At 39.3% G+C, this 20,164-nt stretch overlaps 1 protein-coding gene across 4 annotated transcripts; it reads left to right on the plus strand.

The window, feature by feature from the left end:
* The first annotated feature begins 1,120 nt into the window (after window positions 1-1,120).
* Window positions 1,121-18,840, plus strand: MBIP (MAP3K12 binding inhibitory protein 1). 4 transcript variants are annotated; one of them, XM_067532051.1, is made up of 9 exons: window positions 1,121-1,287; window positions 5,862-5,981; window positions 7,729-7,950; window positions 8,020-8,143; window positions 9,691-9,756; window positions 12,123-12,275; window positions 14,653-14,750; window positions 17,629-17,667; window positions 18,296-18,840. In XM_067532051.1, the coding sequence occupies exons 1-9, from the start codon at window positions 1,162-1,164 to the stop codon at window positions 18,398-18,400; spliced, it is 1,053 nt and encodes a 350-aa protein (XP_067388152.1). In that variant the 5' UTR covers window positions 1,121-1,161; the 3' UTR covers window positions 18,401-18,840. The 4 variants fall into 4 exon arrangements, with proteins under 4 accessions (XP_067388152.1, XP_067388160.1, XP_067388167.1 ...); XM_067532059.1 differs by having other exon boundaries at window positions 8,047-8,143; XM_067532066.1 differs by lacking the exon at window positions 9,691-9,756.
* The last annotated feature ends 1,324 nt before the right edge of the window (window positions 18,841-20,164 follow it).

The raw sequence follows: 20,164 nt of genomic DNA on the forward strand, positions 1-20,164 counted from the left end.
CTGAAACTGCAGCACAGGAAAGGCTAGGCTTCCAGAGAGGGAGGGTTGGAGAGAGTGAAGCAGGGTGAGTGCGAGAGGGCAAGGCTGTGGGGGTAACTAGGTTGACAAACTTTTGAGGGAATGACAATGAAGCTACACTAAGTGAGTCTTGTGATTGTGGAAGGGATGGTGGGTCTCGGGTTTATTTACCTTGAAACTCAGTAGTACATGAAGCTGACCTCCAAAGTCAGCATGTGGCAAGTCACTGCTCTCAGCCATCCTCCTAAAATAATCAAGTCATTGAGTCCAAGCTGTGGGGTCTCTGAAACTGCTGTGAAAGCAGCAAATGGAGGAAGCATGGCTGAGTGTGACGCTGCTCTACCGTAAAGAAAGGTGGTGGGCCTGGGTCAGATAAGGCAGCTGCTCTGAACCAAGAAGAAAAAGCTGGATCTACCTGCCCCAAACGATCCTCTCCAAACAGAGAGCCGAGCCGAGCCGAGCCGGCCCAGCCATCCCTGCCTCCCGCCCCCTCAACCCAAAATATCCCAGCGCAACAGCTCCTGTTGCCAACAGGCTCGATTTCGTCACAAGTCTCTAGGCGCCCCCAGGTTATAACCCGGGGAGCTCATCTTCCACGATAAAATAATTACGTTTCTAATCCTGATGGCTGCAGAAAAATGCCTGAAAAAAAGGGCCGTGCCGCTGACTGGCCTGGCAAGGCTGCACGACGCTAGAGCCCGCCCGCGCTAGGATCCTGCCAGTTGTGACTTGCACCCTCTGCGTCGGCAGACAGGGGGAGGCGGAGGGGGGCTGGGGCCAGGGCCAAGCACTGGCAGGCTCCGGGCTCTTTCTGCGGGGCTCCGTGCCGGGGACGGGCTCGGGGGGCAACCGGACGGAGCCAGCGGGCTCGTTCTCTCTGCTGCGGTGGGAGGATGGCCCATCCCAGACAGCATCCGCGAGGCTGCGCCGGCCCTGTGCCCATCACAGCCAGGCCTGACCCGAGAGCGGAGCGCGGGATTGGCCGCTCGGCCCGTCAGTCAGGCCTGTGGGCGGGGACGGACCCGGCTCTTCTCGGCAGCGAGCTCGGCCGCCTGCGGGCCCGGGGTTTGTCCGTCATCCTAGAGCGACGGCGGCAGGAGGCGGAGGCATCGGTCCCCGCAGCCCGCGGGCAGGCCGGGTGTCATGGCCGCCGTGGGGGAGTCCAGCCAGCGCCAACCCAGTGTCCACGCGCCGGAGACCCTCGCCACCTCGGCCGCCAGGGAGGCGCTGAGCGGCGCCCTGCGCTCCTTGCCCAGACTGGCGGGGCAGGTCAGTGAGGGCAGAGCGATGGGCGGGCGGCGGCGGCTGGTGCGAAGTCCTGCGGGGGGGTATGGCAGGTGGGCTCCGTGTGGGGGGGGAGCAGCAGGGTTACAGGCAGGGGCATGGCGGGGGTGGGGAGAGACCCCGCCGGGGGGGCCAGCAGCTGACCAGGGCGAAAGTAGGGAGGATGGATGAAAGCAGTAGAGATGGGGGGGTATGAAAGATAGGAGGGGATGAAAGTAGTAACCAAAGGCAGCAGGGCAGAGGGTGTGTCAGGGGGCGGGTGGTAGGACAGTTTGGGTTTATTTGGTAAGAAATCTGGATTCGTAATCCAGCAAAGACCCCTTTAATTGGAGGGAGACCCTTTCATCTGGGATTACTTTCATGGTCGTTGGCGCCTGCTGGTGCCAAGGCTCAAATATCTTGCTGCATATCATCACTTGCTTGAGTGATGGGTGGTGTTGGCATATACACTCTCATTGCTACTTCTTCATTTCATATTAACAGCAAAGCACATCTGTTGCTGTTAACTGAGGCTTTTAAAAAGGTGACTGTTGCCTGTGGAATATGTCTAAATTCATGAATTTATTTAGTAAGGCAATCTTTTTACTTTCCTATGGCAAAGTAAGTAGATTTTAATCGCACACAACAGGTACTGATTATGAGTGTCCAAACCATTAAGCAGTCCATTGTAACTTGAAAAAAAAAATGATCAAAGCACTTGAAGTTGGACTCCTTTGGTTTTTTCTTGGCTCTGCCAATGACTTGCAGTAGGGCATGAGCAAGGTTCTTTGGACCATATTTTTAAAAGTGGCTTCAATTTCATGGTGCTTAAGATAAAACATCTAAGGCCTGTGTTTAGAGGTGATGAGAGCCCACTGTGACTTGGAAGTGATATTACAATACAGCTGAGAGACCCTGATCAACATCAGGGTTCACAGGAAGACACAGGCCTTGCCTCAAATGGTTTATAATCCCAAAAAACCCCAATCCTGTGAGCTCATGAGTACCTCCCTTGAAGTCAGTGGAACTACTCATGTTTGTAAAATTAAACTATGCACAAGTGTTTAGGGCCTAAGATTAGAAGCTACATCTTAAGGGTGAGTGAGAGGTGGAAAAATATATACGACTTCAAACATTTACAAAAACATTAAGAAAAGTAGATATCTACTTTCCCTAACTATTCCTCAATCTAGCCACTAAACATTGTCTGACTTTTTTTGATATTGTCAAAAAAACAGATCTTGCCTCTCTTGCTGTTTCAAGTGGGTGCTGCAGCTGCTGTGCACCTCTGATAATCAGACCATAGCTATCAAAACACTAAAATATTGAGGCACCCAAAATAAAGGGTCTGAAAACTTGGGCCTTAACCTTTATGTATTTCAGTTTTTCCCATCTGTAAAGTGAATAACAACACTTGCTTATCTCTCTAACAGGAATGCTGGGTGGATTGATTCATGTTTATACAGTGTTTAGAGGCAGTAAAGTGCTTAATATTAGATGTTTCATGCTAGCATTACACAAAAGCCTCCGTTTTTATTGTGGACAGCATCTTCAATAATTCTTCACTAATCAAAACAACTGAGTGGGTGAAGAAAAAAAATTACATTCTTTGACCACTGCTATATACACGTTACCCTAAAGGACCACTGTTGTTTTTGTACTTCTCAACACTGCAGAAATGTCAACTTCGTATATGAAAAACCACACCTTGCATATCTACTTAATATAGACTTAGGATGTGTCATCTTTAGCATCCGATACCTATCTGACAGATTAAATCCTTGCACTTAACTGTTTTTATAAACCAACATTAAGATCTCTGTCCCTTATTCAGTATCACTGGAGCCAAAAAAATATACAAACACAAATGGTTGAACACTCCGAGTTCTGCGTTGGTTGCGATGGTAGTATTATGGTTATTATATAATGGATATACTTAGATGTACTTATTGGTGCACATTGTACCATGTGGTCAATGTGATGTGTAAAGAAGATGGACTTTGATAGGCTTGGTACATATTCTAATGTTAAAAATAAAATAAATTGGAATATAAACAATTAGTCAGGGAACCGCACATAAGGTTGATGGGAGCTGCCACTGGCTCCGAGGCCTTACAAAGAACAACACTGGTGTGATGGCTGCAGAAGCTATCAAACCACATAACATTTCAGACTGTTTATCACAGTCCTTATAAGTTCTGTTAAGGCAAGAAGAAACATTACTATGATAGTACTCTAATAAATACCAGATAAGCAAATTAATCTAATCTACTACATACAAAAGAGTGTACATTTAGGGGAAGAATAGGGGTTACTCTTTACTCGTGACTAAGGCATGACTGTGAATAAAAAAAACCCTTTTCATTTATTTTAAAACTGTTTATCCCTGAATTATTCCCATTCAGAAATCTTGCTAAGTTTCTACTTTGAACTGCCTAAATAGGAGCCATCAAATATAAAGTGAAGCATGCAACTGTTGTGACTACTTGAAAAAGAGGGTTTGTTGAGGAAACGTTGAGGGGTACACTTTTTAATCTATAATACATAGATGGTGTAGGTACTGCCACTGACTGGATAACAAACTAAGTAACGAAATCCAAAATAATGTGTACAGCATACTTTAATGAAAACATTTAGCACAAACTGTGTGTATTCATGTATACCTGACTGGAACCATAGATTCAGATAAATAATCTCAGGAACTAAATAAAATGTACATAAAGTTTCATTTTTTTGGAAAATAAAATGTTCAAAATTAGCATGCTCATCCAAAACATGAATTTTCCTGATACAGTATGTGCAGGTTTAGTACCAAAAAGAATAAAATACCTTGCTTTAAATGTATCTAAAAATACTTGATATATTAGATCTAGTTGAACCAAAAAATGGAAAGCTTGAACCTGTTGTGACTTTTTTGTTAGTTCTTAGAATTTTGATGCACAGTAAGGAGAAAAATACACTCACTCATTTCACTAGTTTTTCTGCCTCCATAAGAATTGGTGAGTTCCCCTCCTCCTTTCCCGTGTATTGTCTTAGGGTCTGATCTTGCACATTTACTCAAGCAGAACAGGAAGGGGAATGCTGCTTGTTTAAGGATGTAGGATCAGGTTCATATTTTGTTTAGATGTAATACTGTTATGGTTCTTGTTTCTACTGCAGATGTGTAAAGTAGCCTAATATCTAACCGCTTTGCTTCTGAATGTATTGCTAGCACGCTGTTTACTTTATTCACATTTGATTCTCACTTTGTATACAGGTTTTTAGATGTATTTTTGTGTATCATTTCAATCTTCAATTGCCAGCCCTTTAAAAATTTTGAAGTCCTCAAGAACTAAATATGTGCATTCTGTTTTCTTGCCCACATTTGGGGCAATTAGCTGGCCCCTAGTTTGGGGGGCATATCTTTAAGGTATTCTGCTTCTGGCATGCATATTGAGCTCTTTATTCACTTTTGGGGAGCCTCTAATGCCTTATTTGGCTAGAAAACAACCTATTTGGCTTTGGGGGGAGTTGCTTTCTATTTCTTAGGATCAGGCCCTTTGAGAAAAACAAGTTTTATTGAAACAAAAATAGAGGTGGACATGATGGAACATGCATGTACTTCCTTAGTGATTATTAATAAAGTGTAGTACTGTAAAAAAAAAATTTATAAACATGCACATTGATTAGAGGTTTAATAAGCTGCATAATCAGTGCAGTTTCTAAAAGATAACTTCAGCATTTGTATATCTGTAAATTATATATCATTGTTTTCACCAAGGAGTATAATCTCATGGAATTTGTTTGTCATTTGGGTTTGCAATGGTTCAACTGCATAGAAAGTGAAACTGTTTGATTTTGAAGTAGGTTTTATGGGGTGGAGAAGGTTCTGTTGCACAGTCTGTTTTTTCTTAACATGGGGTTTGGTAAAGATTGTTTGTTTATTTAGGTAGGTTTCTTGTAAAAGGAAAATTTAATTTAGATTCTTTATTCTAAAAAGTCTAATCTGGAGGTGTGCTTAGCACCCACAACTACTAGTGGGAATAGCAAGCACTCAGTGCATCTCGAAATCAAGACCATAGTTTATTTTAACATACTGGTAGTTAAACACACATTTTTACCTGTTTTCTGTTCTACTGTTTGCAAAGCAGTAATCTCTATGAAACAAGCATATTGGCTGCTTGGTCTTGCCTCTAGTTATGTTGTCTAACCAGTTACACTAAAATATTTTGTTTTATATTTCTTATTAGTTTGCTTTTATTTTAACAGTTGATAGAAGCTGATTTGGTAAACTAACTTAACAGTTGACAGATGTTAAGAAGCTAAGTTAATGCATTAAAAGTGACGTTAACTAAAGATCATTTTTAAAAAAAAAATCAGATTTCATGCAAACATACATACATCTATTTGTGGAATGATAGTTAACATTGAAGATTCAATGCAAACTAACATTTTAAAACCATTAGTCTCCTCACATAAAAATGCAATTAACGGGCTGAGAATCTTTGTTGTCCTGTAGAAGTCCCATATACTTCTGTAACATTCTGTAAAACAGTGTAATGGTGTAATTTTTGTGATGATGCTTGTTTGCCCTTTTGAAGCTTAACCTTGAAGATGATGTGGTGAAAATTGTAATCGATTGGAGCAAGCTTCAAAGCACTTCGGCACTCCAACCTACATTGCTCTTTAGTGCACTTCAGCAACATATTTTATATTTGCAGGTAAATATTTTATTGGACACTTTAAACTTTACCAGAGATCAGCATTTAAATGTGGCTAGATTATATAAACCATCATTTCAATTGTTTTGATTTAGTATTGAATTATTTAACTTGAGAAGGATGCAAATATATGATACATTTGGAATTCCACTACACTTCAAAGGTACTCAAATCTGTTATCTTAGGGTTATCAGAACAGTTGTGGGAATAGCCTACCAGGCCACTATGGAAAAGCAGATTGAACAAATGCAGCCCCATTGATTTCTAGACTCGCATTGTAAATTCAATACATTTCCATCTATGGTGGGTTATAATTAAGCAATAAGACACGGCAGGTGTGTGTCATGCTATGATAATGATTCCATGCCTTGGGTGAGTTTTGAGGCTCATGGAGTGCTTTCAGTGGTTCAAGAAGTGGCATTATCCCAGCATGACACATCCTGGAGTGTCTTACTGCAATTAAACATTTTCAGCATAGGTTTTAAACAAGAAAGTAATTTCTTTGACATTAGAGTCTCATTTTGCAAGTAGCCAGTCACCGCATTTTTGTTAACTATTTGAAACTTTTGGCCCTATCAGAAGTAGCAACTGTTCTGTAATTTAGTTGTGTGTTTTTGTTTGTTTAGTTGGCTGTGGGTTTTTTGACCAATCAGTAGCTGAACGGGATTGAGTCCTTGATGCTTTACGATCTGACATCTGTAGAAAGTGGTGATTTGAATACATTTCAGTTTTTCATTTGATCTGTTCAGTGAATTATTCCAAGTGTATTGTATTTGGGGATGAGGTAAAATTAGAGGAACTTGTTATAGTTGCTAGTCTACAGGATAAGAAAGGGCCTCTGTTTTACACATCAAGAGTTTTTAAAATGACAAACAAACAAAAAGGCAAAATGCAAGATTTAAAGCAAATAAAAATTACCTACAGTCTCCTTAAATGTAGACATACTAATTTCATTCCTTTTCAGGAAACTAGAATAGTAGAAATTGTCACGTTAAAAGTAATAGTTAATCCTAGTTTTGTAGGAGAGAAAGAAGCTATAAAATTCAGGGGAGACTTAAGTGTGTGTGTGATGGGGGAGGGAATGGGTGGTACAACTTATTTTTGTGCCAGGCTTTTGTTTTTACATCTTGGGCAAGTACATCCTGTAGAAGGATGAGCATTTATTTTGCTGCTACGGATACCCGTGCTTTCTCTCATTTAATTTCATGATATAAGTAGATAATCAGCCGTATCAAGAAAAGCATGATTGTTCAGCATAACACCTATATATTTCATGTCTGTGTTGTCTCATACACTTTGGGCAACTGCAGTTTCAAGTGGAGAATCTCTAGTGATGTAGTGATAAAGTAAGGGCTTTACAGAGTGAGAGCACTGGCTCTCATATTAAGGAGGAAAAATACTAAGCCTAGTGTTCTGAGTAGGCATCTGAATGACATGTTAATTAAGTGTCATCGGTGGCAAAGGCTGAAGCTTTGATTTGGTTTATAACAGATGAGTAACAGACAGATTTGCTCAGACATTTGGGGTTTTTCCAGTTTGTTATATACAAACCTGTAATAGGCTTTGGGCATAAAATAACTGTGGGGTGCACTGCAGTATTTGGAAGTTCTATATTCTTAGTTTTTTATTGGATTGTAATCAGGTGATATTGTATGGTCTCTCAAATTATTTTAATCAGTCTATTTTAGAAATCGTAATAAGAAGTGTCTGGCCATTTTGAACCCTACCATAATCCTTTTTTGTTCAGCCTCTTTTAGAAAAACTCCAGTCATTCATTAAAGAGGAAAATATAGTCCCTGTTGAAGATGCAGATAAAACAGAAGGCAAGAAGTTGGACACAAATTCAAAGTTATCTGATAGTACCTCACAGATAGAAGAAAAATATACAAGTTATGATTCAGGAGATCTGAAAGAGGTTCATATTAATTTTGACCCAGAGGTGGTCCAGATAAAAGCTGGAAAAGCAGAAGTAAGTTACCATCCTGCCTAGATTTGAGAAATGGCCTTTCTTTCATTTTGAATTACAACAATGAAATAGATATGTCACCATGTTTATTACCTGCAGATTGACAGACGGATATCAGCCTTCATTGAGAGGAAACAAGCTGAGATCAATGAAAATAATGTCAGGGAATTTTGCAATGTTATTGATTGTAATCAAGGTAATTATCCAACCAGAGTTTAATCTTCCTAGCAATTTAAAAATGATTTTCTTTGTTTTAAAATGTCTTATTATATATATAAAAAACAGCTTCATTTTAAAAATAAAATTTAAGACCATTTGTATGTGTGATGTGTAAATTAATGGATAGACAAAATGCAGAGATTACACTCTGTGTTAGTGTGCTGATCTTTCTAAGTTTAATGGAATCCATACTGACTAAAGAGCAGCTGTTACTATATTTTCAAAACTGCAGTCTCTCTAATCAAATGCCCTAATTAATGTAAAGATACTTGCTTTATGAAGATATCATAATCATTGACTTTAAAAAGAAATACCTAAATTAAGTTAATTCAGCACAATTGAAGTGCAAAAAAGTCTTACCAATTGTATATTGAAAGTCAAACTTAGAGAAATATAGCATTAGGGTTTGATTAAAAGAAAATATATTGCTTTGTAACTTTTTAAATTACTAGAGTGTTAAGATCCTTTACGTTTTTATTTTAAGTCAAGATGTTGTTTTTTAAATGTGCCCTACTTAAACACTCAGTGACTATATCCGGAGCAAAACAATTGTAGAAGTGTTTTGAAGAGACTTACTTATAAGTAAGATAGGAAAACTGCACTATGTCCTCTAGTATCTTCCCAGTATCTGTTAACCCAGATATCACATGTTGTGCATGCTATATTTTAGATCTCAGAGATCAGTTTTATCTTTCATAAGAGTTGGAATGAAAAGAACATTCTATAAAGTTAGACTAACATTCAGAAACATTAAAGGTTAATAGATTGTTTGTTTACAAGAGGTGCTAGATAATAAAATACCACATTTTAAAGTTATATTAAGTAAACTTACATGCAGAAGAGCTGATAACATAACTTCCTTAGTTATGCTAATTTTATTTTTATAGCTTTAAGAACATGGACAAGAATAAAATACAAATGCTAAAATACAATGAGAAAGAATGAGATGGGTTCTGTTCAGAGGGGCTTAAAATACAAGCTACAATACTACTACTATTCATGATGATGATAATTGACAAGCCGCAGGACCTCAATATAGATAAGGGAAAGTGGAACAAGATCACTAATGTTCAGACCACTCTACAATAGGAAGGATTAATGGAAGAAACTAGCTTAAGGAGTGACTTGAAGAGGGAGAATGCTTGGTGAACAGGAAATGGGTTTATAGGCAGAAAGACAGAAAACCACATCTAAAGTAGGGGTTGAATGAAAAGGAAGCAATAAGAAGATGATATGGAATAAGGAGGTGAGGACAATTAGAACACAAGTAAATTGGAAAATATTATGGTCCTAATCCTGCAAACATTTACATATGGGCATAACTTCACACAGGTGAGCAGTCCCATTGAACTCAATGGGTCAACTTGTGTGTAAGTGTTCACAGGACTGGGTCCTAGGCCTTTCATACCTTGTAGAAAGAGGAATTTAAATATGATGTGCTAAAAGCCAAGAAGCCAGTGGTCAGAGCATTTTAATTTACAAATATGCACTTAGGTTCTCTTTTTTTCATAAAAATTTCCTTAGAGAACAGCTGTGCCAGAACAGATGCAGTTTTCACACCTTATCCCGGATTTAAAAGTCACATAAAGGGTAAGCAGTAATTAATTAATATCTATGTACTTTTTCTCTTTAAAATATATTAGCCACAATGAACACCAGCCAGATGGGGACTATGCCAGATCAAATGTCTACGTTTTTGTATAGAACATTATAAAATATCCTGGAAACATTTTTATTGATTAAGTCTAATAAAAACAGTTTTGAATCATTCCCCCTGCAAAATTTCCATCCCAAACCCAGCAGCAGGGTGCTAGTGTATGATAACTTAAGTTGTTGGGTTTGTTTTGTTTTGTTTTTTTACCAGAAGCAAAAATAAACTAGTCTGTCTTCATTGTCTGAGATGAAAGATGCCCCCCCCCAAAAAAAAACAGCATAGGTGAAAAATTATTTGCATTTAATAATCTAAATTGGTATTAACAACCTAGCTAAGGAATTAGAATTAAAAAAAAAATTATCCTCTCTATAGCCCTCTAACCAAAATAGTTATATTGAAATTGGAGGGAAGCCCATCTTAATTTATAATTATGGAATTGGTACTGCAAAGCTTTACATTTTCTTCATTATCACAGGGATTGCTCAGCTATTAAATGCTCCTTCAGTTTCATTTGCTGCAGAGTGTGCATTGCCTGATGAGAAAGAAGAGCCTACTCTAGTGAATCCTGAGTGGAAGGGTTGATCTCTTTTCCATCCCCACTCTGTTCCTTGGCCAATATTGTGGGAGGTGTTAAGCCCTTGCTACCTCCTCCCAGTACTGCTCTAGTAATGGAGAACATGCAGCAGCACTCCATGGGAGAGGACCACCCAGGGAGCAAGGTTCCCCCCCGGTGCAAAAAAACTCAAAGGGGTTCCCAAATGGTGTATAAAAATAATCCTTATGCTGTCTGTCTATTTAAGGTACTTATATGGCTCCCATCACTGTGGTATCTGAGCACCTCACCATCTTTAATATACTAATTCTCCCAACACTTTAGGAGGTAAAGAAATATTACTGTCCAGGCACAAAGAGGCTAAGTGGTTTGCCAAAAGTCACACAGGAACTCTGAAGGAGCAGGGAATTGAACCAAGATCTCCCAAGCGCTCAAATTAAGTGTGCAAAAATGTGTCTGATCAGTGCTACCTAGGCACATGTACAACTTATTTGAAAAACAACAACAAAAGTATTTCCCCTTCCTGAAAATTGAAATTCTACCTGTGCTACCCACTCAATCACCCTTTTAGAAAAAGTTAGGATAATACAGTATATCAGTTTTAAAAGCATATCGCAAAGCTTAACCATTTCAGGCTTTGTTGTGCTAGGAGGAAGATTGGAGAAGTGAGTCCCAGAGTCTTTTTGAAACCTGAGGCTGTTAGATAAGCAAAGATACTTCAACTTAAATGGCCCAATATTATAGAAGGGAAGAGGTTGCCCCTTAAGGCTTAGGTATCCCAGACCCATACTGTTCAGACCTTTTAATAGGTCAAAACCAGCATCTTTATTTGCACCTGGAAAATAATTGGAAGCAAAGCCAATGCAGACTGTGGAGCGCAAGTGTAATGTTCTCTCTGCATGAAATGCTCAGTAAGCATACAACAGCATGCTGCACCATCTGAAGTTTCCTGAATTGGTGTTCAGGTATATCCAGGTACAGCACAGTGCAGTAAAACTACCCAGACAAATGGATAATGTTGTTTGTGGACCTTTCAACAAAGATTGGTCAAGAGATTTTGATCTGGTTGAAAAAAAGCGTGCTTGGCCGTAGCTATCTGAGCATCCAGAAGCAGCAAAGGATCTAACCAAATCCCAAAGATGCAAATTTGAATAACAAAACATTGAGAATTCCCTCGCTAATATTTCTGCTAATTCTTCTGGTTATTCCTCCCCCTATGATCTACTTGTTAACATAGTGGTAGTTGTAATGTTTCCCATAATGTTAAGTCATGGCTTTTTCTCTGTTTTTCTTCCCACCCACACTAGTTCTAGCCGGTCACCGATTTATATTGAACTTTATAGTTATTTTTCAGTAACTATTCTAATTAACTATTGCTGCTATTGAGATTAGCAGCTAAAAGACTAATAAAACTTCACTCAAAACATTCTTGAATGTTTGCCACATGGAAGTGTAAAGAGAAATTGCCCTTTGTTTTTATCCATACCTAATTTTTGGTTAGGCAATATAGAAATGCATTTTATTGAAGCTCTAGTCTTAAATGTCTGTGGGACTTTCATCACATTGAAAGTTGTAGTAAAGTTAGCTTGGTTATCACAGTGAAGTTAGGTTTTTTAGTGCAGTAGTTCGTTACCATTATTGATGAAAAACATTTTCATTACATTATTACTTAAATGAGAAACATTTTTGATATAAGAAGAACTGACTAAATGTGTATATGTGATAATCTTGTAACCTCTTTTAACCTAGTTTCTAGAGTGGTGAATACATATGGTCCTCAGACTAGATCTGAAGGAACACATGGGTCCAATCATAAAGCAAGCATCCTCCTTCGTGACTGTGGAAACCAAGCAGTAGAGGAAAGACTGCAAAACATTGAAGCTCATTTACGGTTACAAACAGGTTTGTACCATACGTTTTAATGGTGTGATTAATATACTAGCTTGTACTGTAATTATCACTAATATAGTACAGTTTGGCAAGGTTTTAAGTTCAGTCTCTGACTGTTGATTGCATGCTTCTCAGCCCACCACTGCACTAGGTGGCAAAATTTCTATAGGGTCAGGCCAGCTGAAACACTGCAAGGTGAGGTAAGAATTCTGTCTCAGCTCAATTCCTATCCATCTCAGCTCAACTCCTGGCCAAGTCAGCAGCCCTGGGAAAAGCTTCAAGTTTATCTTTCTCCTTTCCCAGCAACTCCACAGGAAATCAGCTAAGATGATCTGCTTTAGATACCCACTCCCTGCTTCTTGTTTCTGAGGAGAAAAAGGAGGGCTTTTTACAGGGTTGTTCTCTGCTAACCAGCATTCAGAGTTGCTTTCTCCTAGCACTGCTGCCCTTCTACTACCACTGCAGCACTAGGAGGAGTGAAAAGGGAGCAGTTTTAAATATCTGCTACTGAGTGGAGAGCAGAGAGCAGCCTGAAGGAAGAATGCTTACTCTCTACCAAAGCTTTCCCAGCCATAAAGGGGAAAGAGGGAGGAAAACGATTTGGAACCCTGAGCAGGACTTGGTATGATGTATTGGGGAAGAGTGGGAAGCCAGTCAGAAAAGGTCTGTGCACTAAAAGTCAAGAAGTGAAGTGGTGAAACCATAGCTTTAATGCTTGTTTCAATACTGCTTTGGCAAGGGTGGGACTAGATTCTCTACTGGAATCAAATTAGAGCTGGAAATGACATAAGGTAAAGGTGCAGATGGGCAGCCAATAGAAGGAATCAAAGCAACATGGGGCCCCCTTAATTACTACTTTTGAAACCAGATAGGCGACCAAGATTAAATATGTCTCTAGTATACCACGTTTACCTTTCATCCTGAAAGCTGCTATTGAGCTAAAAATGTACTCCAATTTATAGATTGTCATGTACTATGAAAGCTGCCTCATCACATTGCATATTTTTGTATGGTCATTTTGGTTTAGTCCATGGGCGAGACAGCTGAGTCATAGGCAAAGATGCTGTGGTAAAATTACAGGAAATAGCAGGCTTTATTTCTCAAACCTGTCTTCCCTCCCCCTCCTCTCACTTCCCTCTCCACAATATCCCTCCCCAAAGCAGTTGAGCAACTACCATCAGGACACCTGCTCTCACCTCTCGTGCTGAATTCCCTCCAGCACAGTCCTAGAGATCAGTGTTGGACCCATAGGTGCTGCTCTCTGCTGATGGCCATTAGCTGCCTCCTGTTTGAAGTGGTGATGCCTGGTGCACTTCCACATGGGGATTGTAGGTATCCCCATAATCAGTAGCATGGTAGTGCATGAGGAGCCTGCTAACATTGTCGCACACATGCAGCTATAAATAGAGTAAAATACATGCTTCAAGCTAAAACAAACAAATTGATTTGCCATTTAATACTTTAATAGTATTAAATCTCCTGTAGCCCTATTGTGTGTTCCTTTTGAAATCCTGGATGTAACATGCATTAAGAGGGACTTAAGTTTCTTTTAGGTTTAATTTTTTTCAAAGTTGTTTCAAAATCATTGCCATTCTATGCTATGAAGTGGTTTAGAACTAAAGTATGTTTTGAAAAATCCATTTGCCCAATCACCAGTAATGATTGGGAAGATTTCCCTACACATGAGAGAGCATCAATTTCTGCAGAACTTACTTTCACTAAACACAATTTCTAGCCCTAGTGATTGGAAAGATAACTTTCAAATGCCAACTGAGTCTGCAGAGAACTCCAATACCTCTGCACACTAGCGAGTTTGACTGCTGCTTGTCAGAACTCTGCTAGCATCAGTTTCATTTTCCTGCATTTTTGAGGAACAGTGAGCCGAAGCCAGGGACTAGTTACTGAGGTACCAAAAAACAAAAACAAGAGGAAGGGTAAAGAAGCTGAGACTCTCCTCCTTTGCAGCCACAGAATGGAAAGTGGCAAATCTTCTTATCCCTCCCACTAGGCAGAGATGATGGAATTTTAAATTCACCAGACATTGGAGATTGATGAATGAGCTCCCATGCAGGGCCAAGCGACAGCACCTTTGTAGAAATTCCAGCAACATTCCCTCTCCTGGTAACTGAATGGGGGTTGGCTTTTCAGAAGACCATATTGGTTACCCTTCCCCCTACTTCCCCACCCACCTTTTTCATCTCATCTTCTGGCTAGTAGGTGAATTCTTCTAGTCCTGCTATGAAGTTTAAGCTTATAGTAATAATAGTAATTATTAAAATATTTATTTTTATAAAATACAAATTAAAAATTAAAATATTACTATTACTAATAGTACTTTTAGTTATTCAGAGGATTTCCTGACTCTTCCTTTTTGGACTGTTACATCTAGGTGGTCCAGTACCTAGAGACATTTATCAAAGAATTAAAAAGCTTGAAGATAAAATTCTTGAGTTGGAAGGATTGTCCCCTGAATATTTTCAATCTGTGGTAAGTAATTCTCTCTAACTTCCACTATTCAGTACACTTACTGTTTGGGGCTTTTAGTTTTCTTAATTTTTAATACAAAAAATAGATCTTATGAAGTTAGGTAGTAGAAACCACTTTGCTAGTTGGATAAACACTTTTTCCATAGAAATCTGAAGTTTCTAACCTACAAATAAACTTAAATTGAGCAAAAGTGTGATCTTCATACAGGTGAGAGCTGGAGTAAAGTCAACCCTGGAATTTCTTGCTTTTAGATGCAATATGATTACATTTTAATGACCATAGAGAACTAGTGTCAAGAATTGGTGCACTGTTACCAACTCACAATTTTTTTTGCAAGTGACAGGATTTCATGAGCTGCTGGAGCTCATCTCTCAATGGTGTGAGAAGCTCCAGCATCCTTGCAAAGACCCTGTCAGAAACAGACAGTCTCTTTCTTCTCCTCACTGTTCTCACAGGAGGGAAGGAGAGAGAGCAAACAGGCCAGCAGCTCAAGGCAGTTTCGTTCCCTTCCCCACCCGTCCTGTGAGAAAGATGGACAGGATGGTACTTCTGCTCCTCCCCCTCCTCAGCACTGAGCCTGGGATAAGGATGAAGTGGGGACCCTGCTGCAGCTTCCCTAAGCCTGGGAGAAGGGTGTGAAGAACCCCAGGTGGAGCAGAAGTGAGGCTGGGGTGGGGGGCTGACCCCAACAGGGGCTGAACTGGTGATGAGGATCTGGGGGACAGGATTAATTGTGGGCAGGGTATGGGCAGATGTTGGGAGTAAGCTGTGGCAGGGGCCCAAATCACCTTACGCAATAAATTTGGGAGTGTTGGCAACACGAATTCACTCTCACACTGGGGATTGGTAAAGGGAGTTCAAAAATCAAGACAGACTGAAAAAAACAATATAATCTTTGGTTGAAAAAAAAAAAAATCAGTCATGATTTTTGATCTTTTGAAATTAGCAATACTGGAATAGGAAAGGGATGACTGACACAGTAGGATGGGAAGTGGGAAGAAAGAAATTACTTGGGGATTATCTATTTTATATAGTTCAATGATTTTTTTTAAGCTAGTCTTCAGACCAAATTCTATCATTAAGTGTGCATAAACTGTGACAGTTGTATAGAGTTTTGTCTTTCTGAAATGTTGAAAATTAGCAAACAAATTTAATTCTTCCCCTAGCAGAACAATGCATAGTTAAGTAATAAAGGAAGAGTATATAGGTACAGGAAATATATATATATTTTTTGCACTGTACACCACCGTGGGAAACAGTGGAACTGGCTGTTCAAAAAAAAAAAAAAACAAAAAAACCTATCACATGCACCGAGTGAAACTGGAAAAGATGCTCCTCTAACATCTTTCCGTTACAGAAATCTTAAATATTATTTGGAATATTAGTAGCTAAAAGTTTTGAAATTGATTGACTTTAAGTTCACTATCACTTCATAAATACATAAACTGCTATTGAGAGAGATTCAAAATTTCATATAACATGGGGCTTTTTCAACAAGTGTCTGATTTTGGGATCTAATTATTTAGTTTAACTCGTATATTTGAAATTCCTAGCAAGCACAGTAGAACCTCAGAGATACGAACACCAGAGTTACGAACTGACCAGTCAGCCGAAAGCCCTGTGAAACCGGAAGTACTGTAAGCAAATCAGGCAGCAGCAGAGGGGGAAAAATTAAAAAAGAAAGCAAATACAGTGCAGAGCAGAAACAGTCTGGGGTCTGCGCTGTTCCTGTAAGCCAAGGGTGCTGTTACGCCCACTTGGAGAGGGAAGCTGTTTTCACACACACCCCTTCCCCCCACACCTCAGTCCCCCTTCGAAGCTGGGAAAGAAAGCTGCCGCAGCAGCTCATACTGCAAGCAAAGAGCTTAAAGTTGGTTTGTTAAGGGGGGGAGAGAGGAACCCTGGGATTCAGCTGTTACACTGGAGCAGGGAGGGAGCTGCTGATGGGGTTGATAGTTGGGGTATACTGAGTGGGCAAAGGAGGGAACCCTGCCTCTGCTGTTACTAACACCCTTGGCTGTTAATTACTTTGTGGGAAATGTTTGTTCTTCAGTTGTCTTGCTCTCGTGTCACTAAAATGGACTTGCCCCATTCTGTGGATTTTCACTTCACGTCGTAATTGAATACCTTTCCTTATGACACCAGTAGAAGAGGGGCGTGCATGCAGGAGGAGGGAGTCTTCTGGTGAAAAGAGTGTAACAGCAATACTTTAAATTTTAAATGCAGCCCTAAGTTTTTACTTGTATTGCTATAAGTACTCTACATGGGGCTACACCTTGAGGTTATTTGGAAATTAAAGGTAGTTCAGGATGCAACTTCCTCCTTAACATGCTGAGTTTCCCCACACAAAGTGCTTTGGGATCTTCCCTGGGTACCAATAAGTATCTGGATGGACTTCACAGTGAGGACAATAGCAGTGGTACAGCTAGTGTAGGCCACAGCCTAGAAGGCCAGCAGTATATTGGTACTTTGTCTGCATGAATGTTTGCACCATTGACACCAAGCAGTGGTGAGAAACCTTAGGGAGGAAAAAACTAGTATGGACAAGGCCTCAACGACTAAATATCAAACTACATTATTACTTCTAGAGGATGCTTTCATATAGGATATGATTGGCGTATACTAGCTGTGCAGTATAAAGAAGTTTGAACAGCTTCTTAAAAAATAGTAGATTGTTTATGATTTTGCCTGGCATTTCTCCTATCCCTAAAATTCACTTAGAGGATTTCTTGGTATCTATGGGATGATGGTCAGCATTCCCTTCAGAGCTCTGAAGGCTTACTCCTGCATCAATGATACAATAGCTCTTGTAGCGTCTAGATTTTGAGTCCTCAGTGAATGCTATTTTAAGTCTGTGGTTAATCTTTATTCCTTCTAGAGTTTTTCTGGCAAAAGGAGGAAGGTCCAACCACCCCATGTAAGTGCCATTAACTTTTGATTACCTTCATTTATGAAACACTTAACTACAGAGTAGTTCCACATTTTTAATTAAGTATTGTCAATGTACACAGTCAGAGCAATTGCTTTATATGTGTAGTTAGCTATATGTTGGGTTACTGAGTTCCCTCAAAATTTTATATAATATGGGGCTTTTTCAACAAGAGTCTGATTCTGGGATCTAATTATTTAGTTTAACTAGTTCTTTAGCTGGGTGGTTGTACATATGATTCAGTGCACAAATTTTACAAATATTTTAGTAGAAAATCTGTCAAGCAATACTGGTATAGCTGTTTTTGAGAAGTCGGGATGCTTATACCAACTTTAAGTTAACAAATTGATGAAAAACAGAGTTAACCATTCTTTGTTCTGTTGCTGAAATGAAGGTCAATATCAGCCTTCTTTGCTTGTCCTAAATTGAGGTTGTTATAAGATTGCTGTAGACAACTTCAGCTTTCAAATGAATTTCTGGACTTATTTTCATCTTAGCACTGAAACATCAAATGTTTCAATATGGAATGACTCCTCCTGTAGAAAAGTGTGAAATTGTTCAGGAATATTTATGTAACAATTCCAACATGTAAATTTTTGGGGTTTTTTTTAAACAGAAATATTCATTGGCTGAACTTGATGAGAAGATCAGTGCAATTAAACAAGCATTACTAAGAAAAACAAATGAAGTGAAGTCCAAGGAGGTTGACAAGATTCTTTGATGAAATCTCCAAAATATTCTCATCTTGTTTTAACTCTTAGAGACTTTTATGAATACTTGCCACCTGGGATGACTTGGCAATAAAAATAACGCATACATATAAACTCTCATTTCATGTTTTTGGAGTTATGCTTTTAATTTTGTAATAAGTATTGCCCAGAAATGTATATTAAGTTAACTAGGTTTAGTTTCTTTAAAATGATGAATGCTTTGGAAGTATTCTAAAAATCTGTTCTTCTGTTGTAAAGGAGGATTTACATTATTCATCTGTGAAAAATTTCTAATTTGACTGTGCACAATCTGTATTTCATCTGTGCTTTTCTAGATCACAGGTAAAATCTTTTGAATAATATGATATTCAAAAGGGCTACCTTATCTAAAATAGTAGTGTTCATGTAAGTAACTTACATAATTTTGTGAAATAAAACAAAATGCCTACTTCATGTTGTGTGAATTTCTGTCATAGTAGAAAAAGATATAGGATATCACAATCATGGGTATGTACAGGAAGAGTTGTGTTGGTAAATGTATGTATTTCTGAAGCTGGGAGAAAATGACAAACAACCATAATACAGTGCTAGGCATAAAGGTGTGATTACAGAGACATGATGCTCAGGAGTATAAAGTATAAACCACTTCGGTGGTTGTGTAAATACTGATCACAATTAGCTAAATAAGATTTAAACACCTTTTTAAAAATTTTCTACACTAGGTGTTGAGTGTTTAAAAAAAATTAGCTAATGAGTTCATGCATTTTTAAGTTTTCCCTAATCTAGACCAGGCCACTCACTTAATAAGATGATTAAATGTAAGAAGTCAATGAGAGGAGATGAATGTAAGGTCCTGTCTACACAGAAAAGTTGTGGGGGGGTTTTTTTTGGGTGTGTTTTTTTTTTTTTTTTTTTAAATAAGCTGGCTTGCATCTACACAAGTTCTTTTTCTGAATTATCTGGTATCTTATCCTACATGAATTATGTCTGCTTTGGAAGCAAAATAACTATTCCAGAATGAGGTTTTTTTCCCATATGAGGCGTGTATGGATGCAACATTATATTGGATTAACTCTTTGCTTCTGGAAGTCCTGCCACTGCTATCCCACGCTACATTGCTACACACCTCTATAAGCCTGCCAGTTTACCTGTGTGCCCTCTGCTGTTTTGAGGTCATCTAGACTAGATGTCATTTCCCTTCTTAAATGCCGTCACACAGCTGGGTGTATCCTTTGTGTCTCAAACTCATGGCAAGTTCACACAAGCAGAGCCACATACTCATTACAGCAACCATGTCCCATGCGTGGACTTGCAGAACAGCAGGTCTAGTGGTTAGAGAAGGGTGGGATTCAGGACACAGGGGTTCTATTTCCAGTTCTAGGAGGAAAAGGGAGAGTGGGTTTGTCAAGTGTTTATGGACTCCAACCAGGAAGAGATTCTTCTGGAAAGACAAGAGCTCTTCGGCATGCCAAATCCCAAGCCAGAGACCCAGATGCTGGGGATAGACCCTAGCAACCCACATGGAAAGTCAGCCTGAAACTACTTCGGAGAGGAACACTGCTAGTAAGTATTATGGACTGTATTACAACAGTGGGATTTTTAAACAACTTTGTTCCGTGTGAACCACCTGCTCAGCTCCCAACTTTTTGTCCCTTAGTCTCTGGTGTGGATGCCATTTTGATCACACAACTCAAAAGGGTTTATTTCCCTGCAATATCAAAGCCACAAACAAAAATGGGCTACCCCCTTCCTGGTGATTCTCTCTTACCTGGTCA

This window comes from Emydura macquarii, unplaced genomic scaffold, assembly GCF_026122565.2.
Source record: "Emydura macquarii macquarii isolate MOO-44397 ecotype Brisbane River unplaced genomic scaffold, CSIRO-AGI_Emac_v2 contig_374, whole genome shotgun sequence".
NCBI lineage: Eukaryota > Metazoa > Chordata > Testudines > Chelidae > Emydura > Emydura macquarii.

Excerpts from the sequence above, each read along its gene's own strand:
- MBIP (XM_067532051.1), top strand. The coding sequence starts at position 1,162 with ATGGCCGCCGTGGGGGAGTCCAGCCAGCGCCAACCCAGTGTCCACGCG. Across the intron at positions 7,951-8,019 it reads TAAAAGCTGGAAAAGCAGAA|ATATGTCACCATGTTTATTA; the intron begins GTAAGTTACCAT and ends ACAATGAAATAG. Across the intron at positions 9,757-12,122 it reads ATTTAAAAGTCACATAAAGG|TTTCTAGAGTGGTGAATACA; the intron begins GTAAGCAGTAAT and ends CTTTTAACCTAG.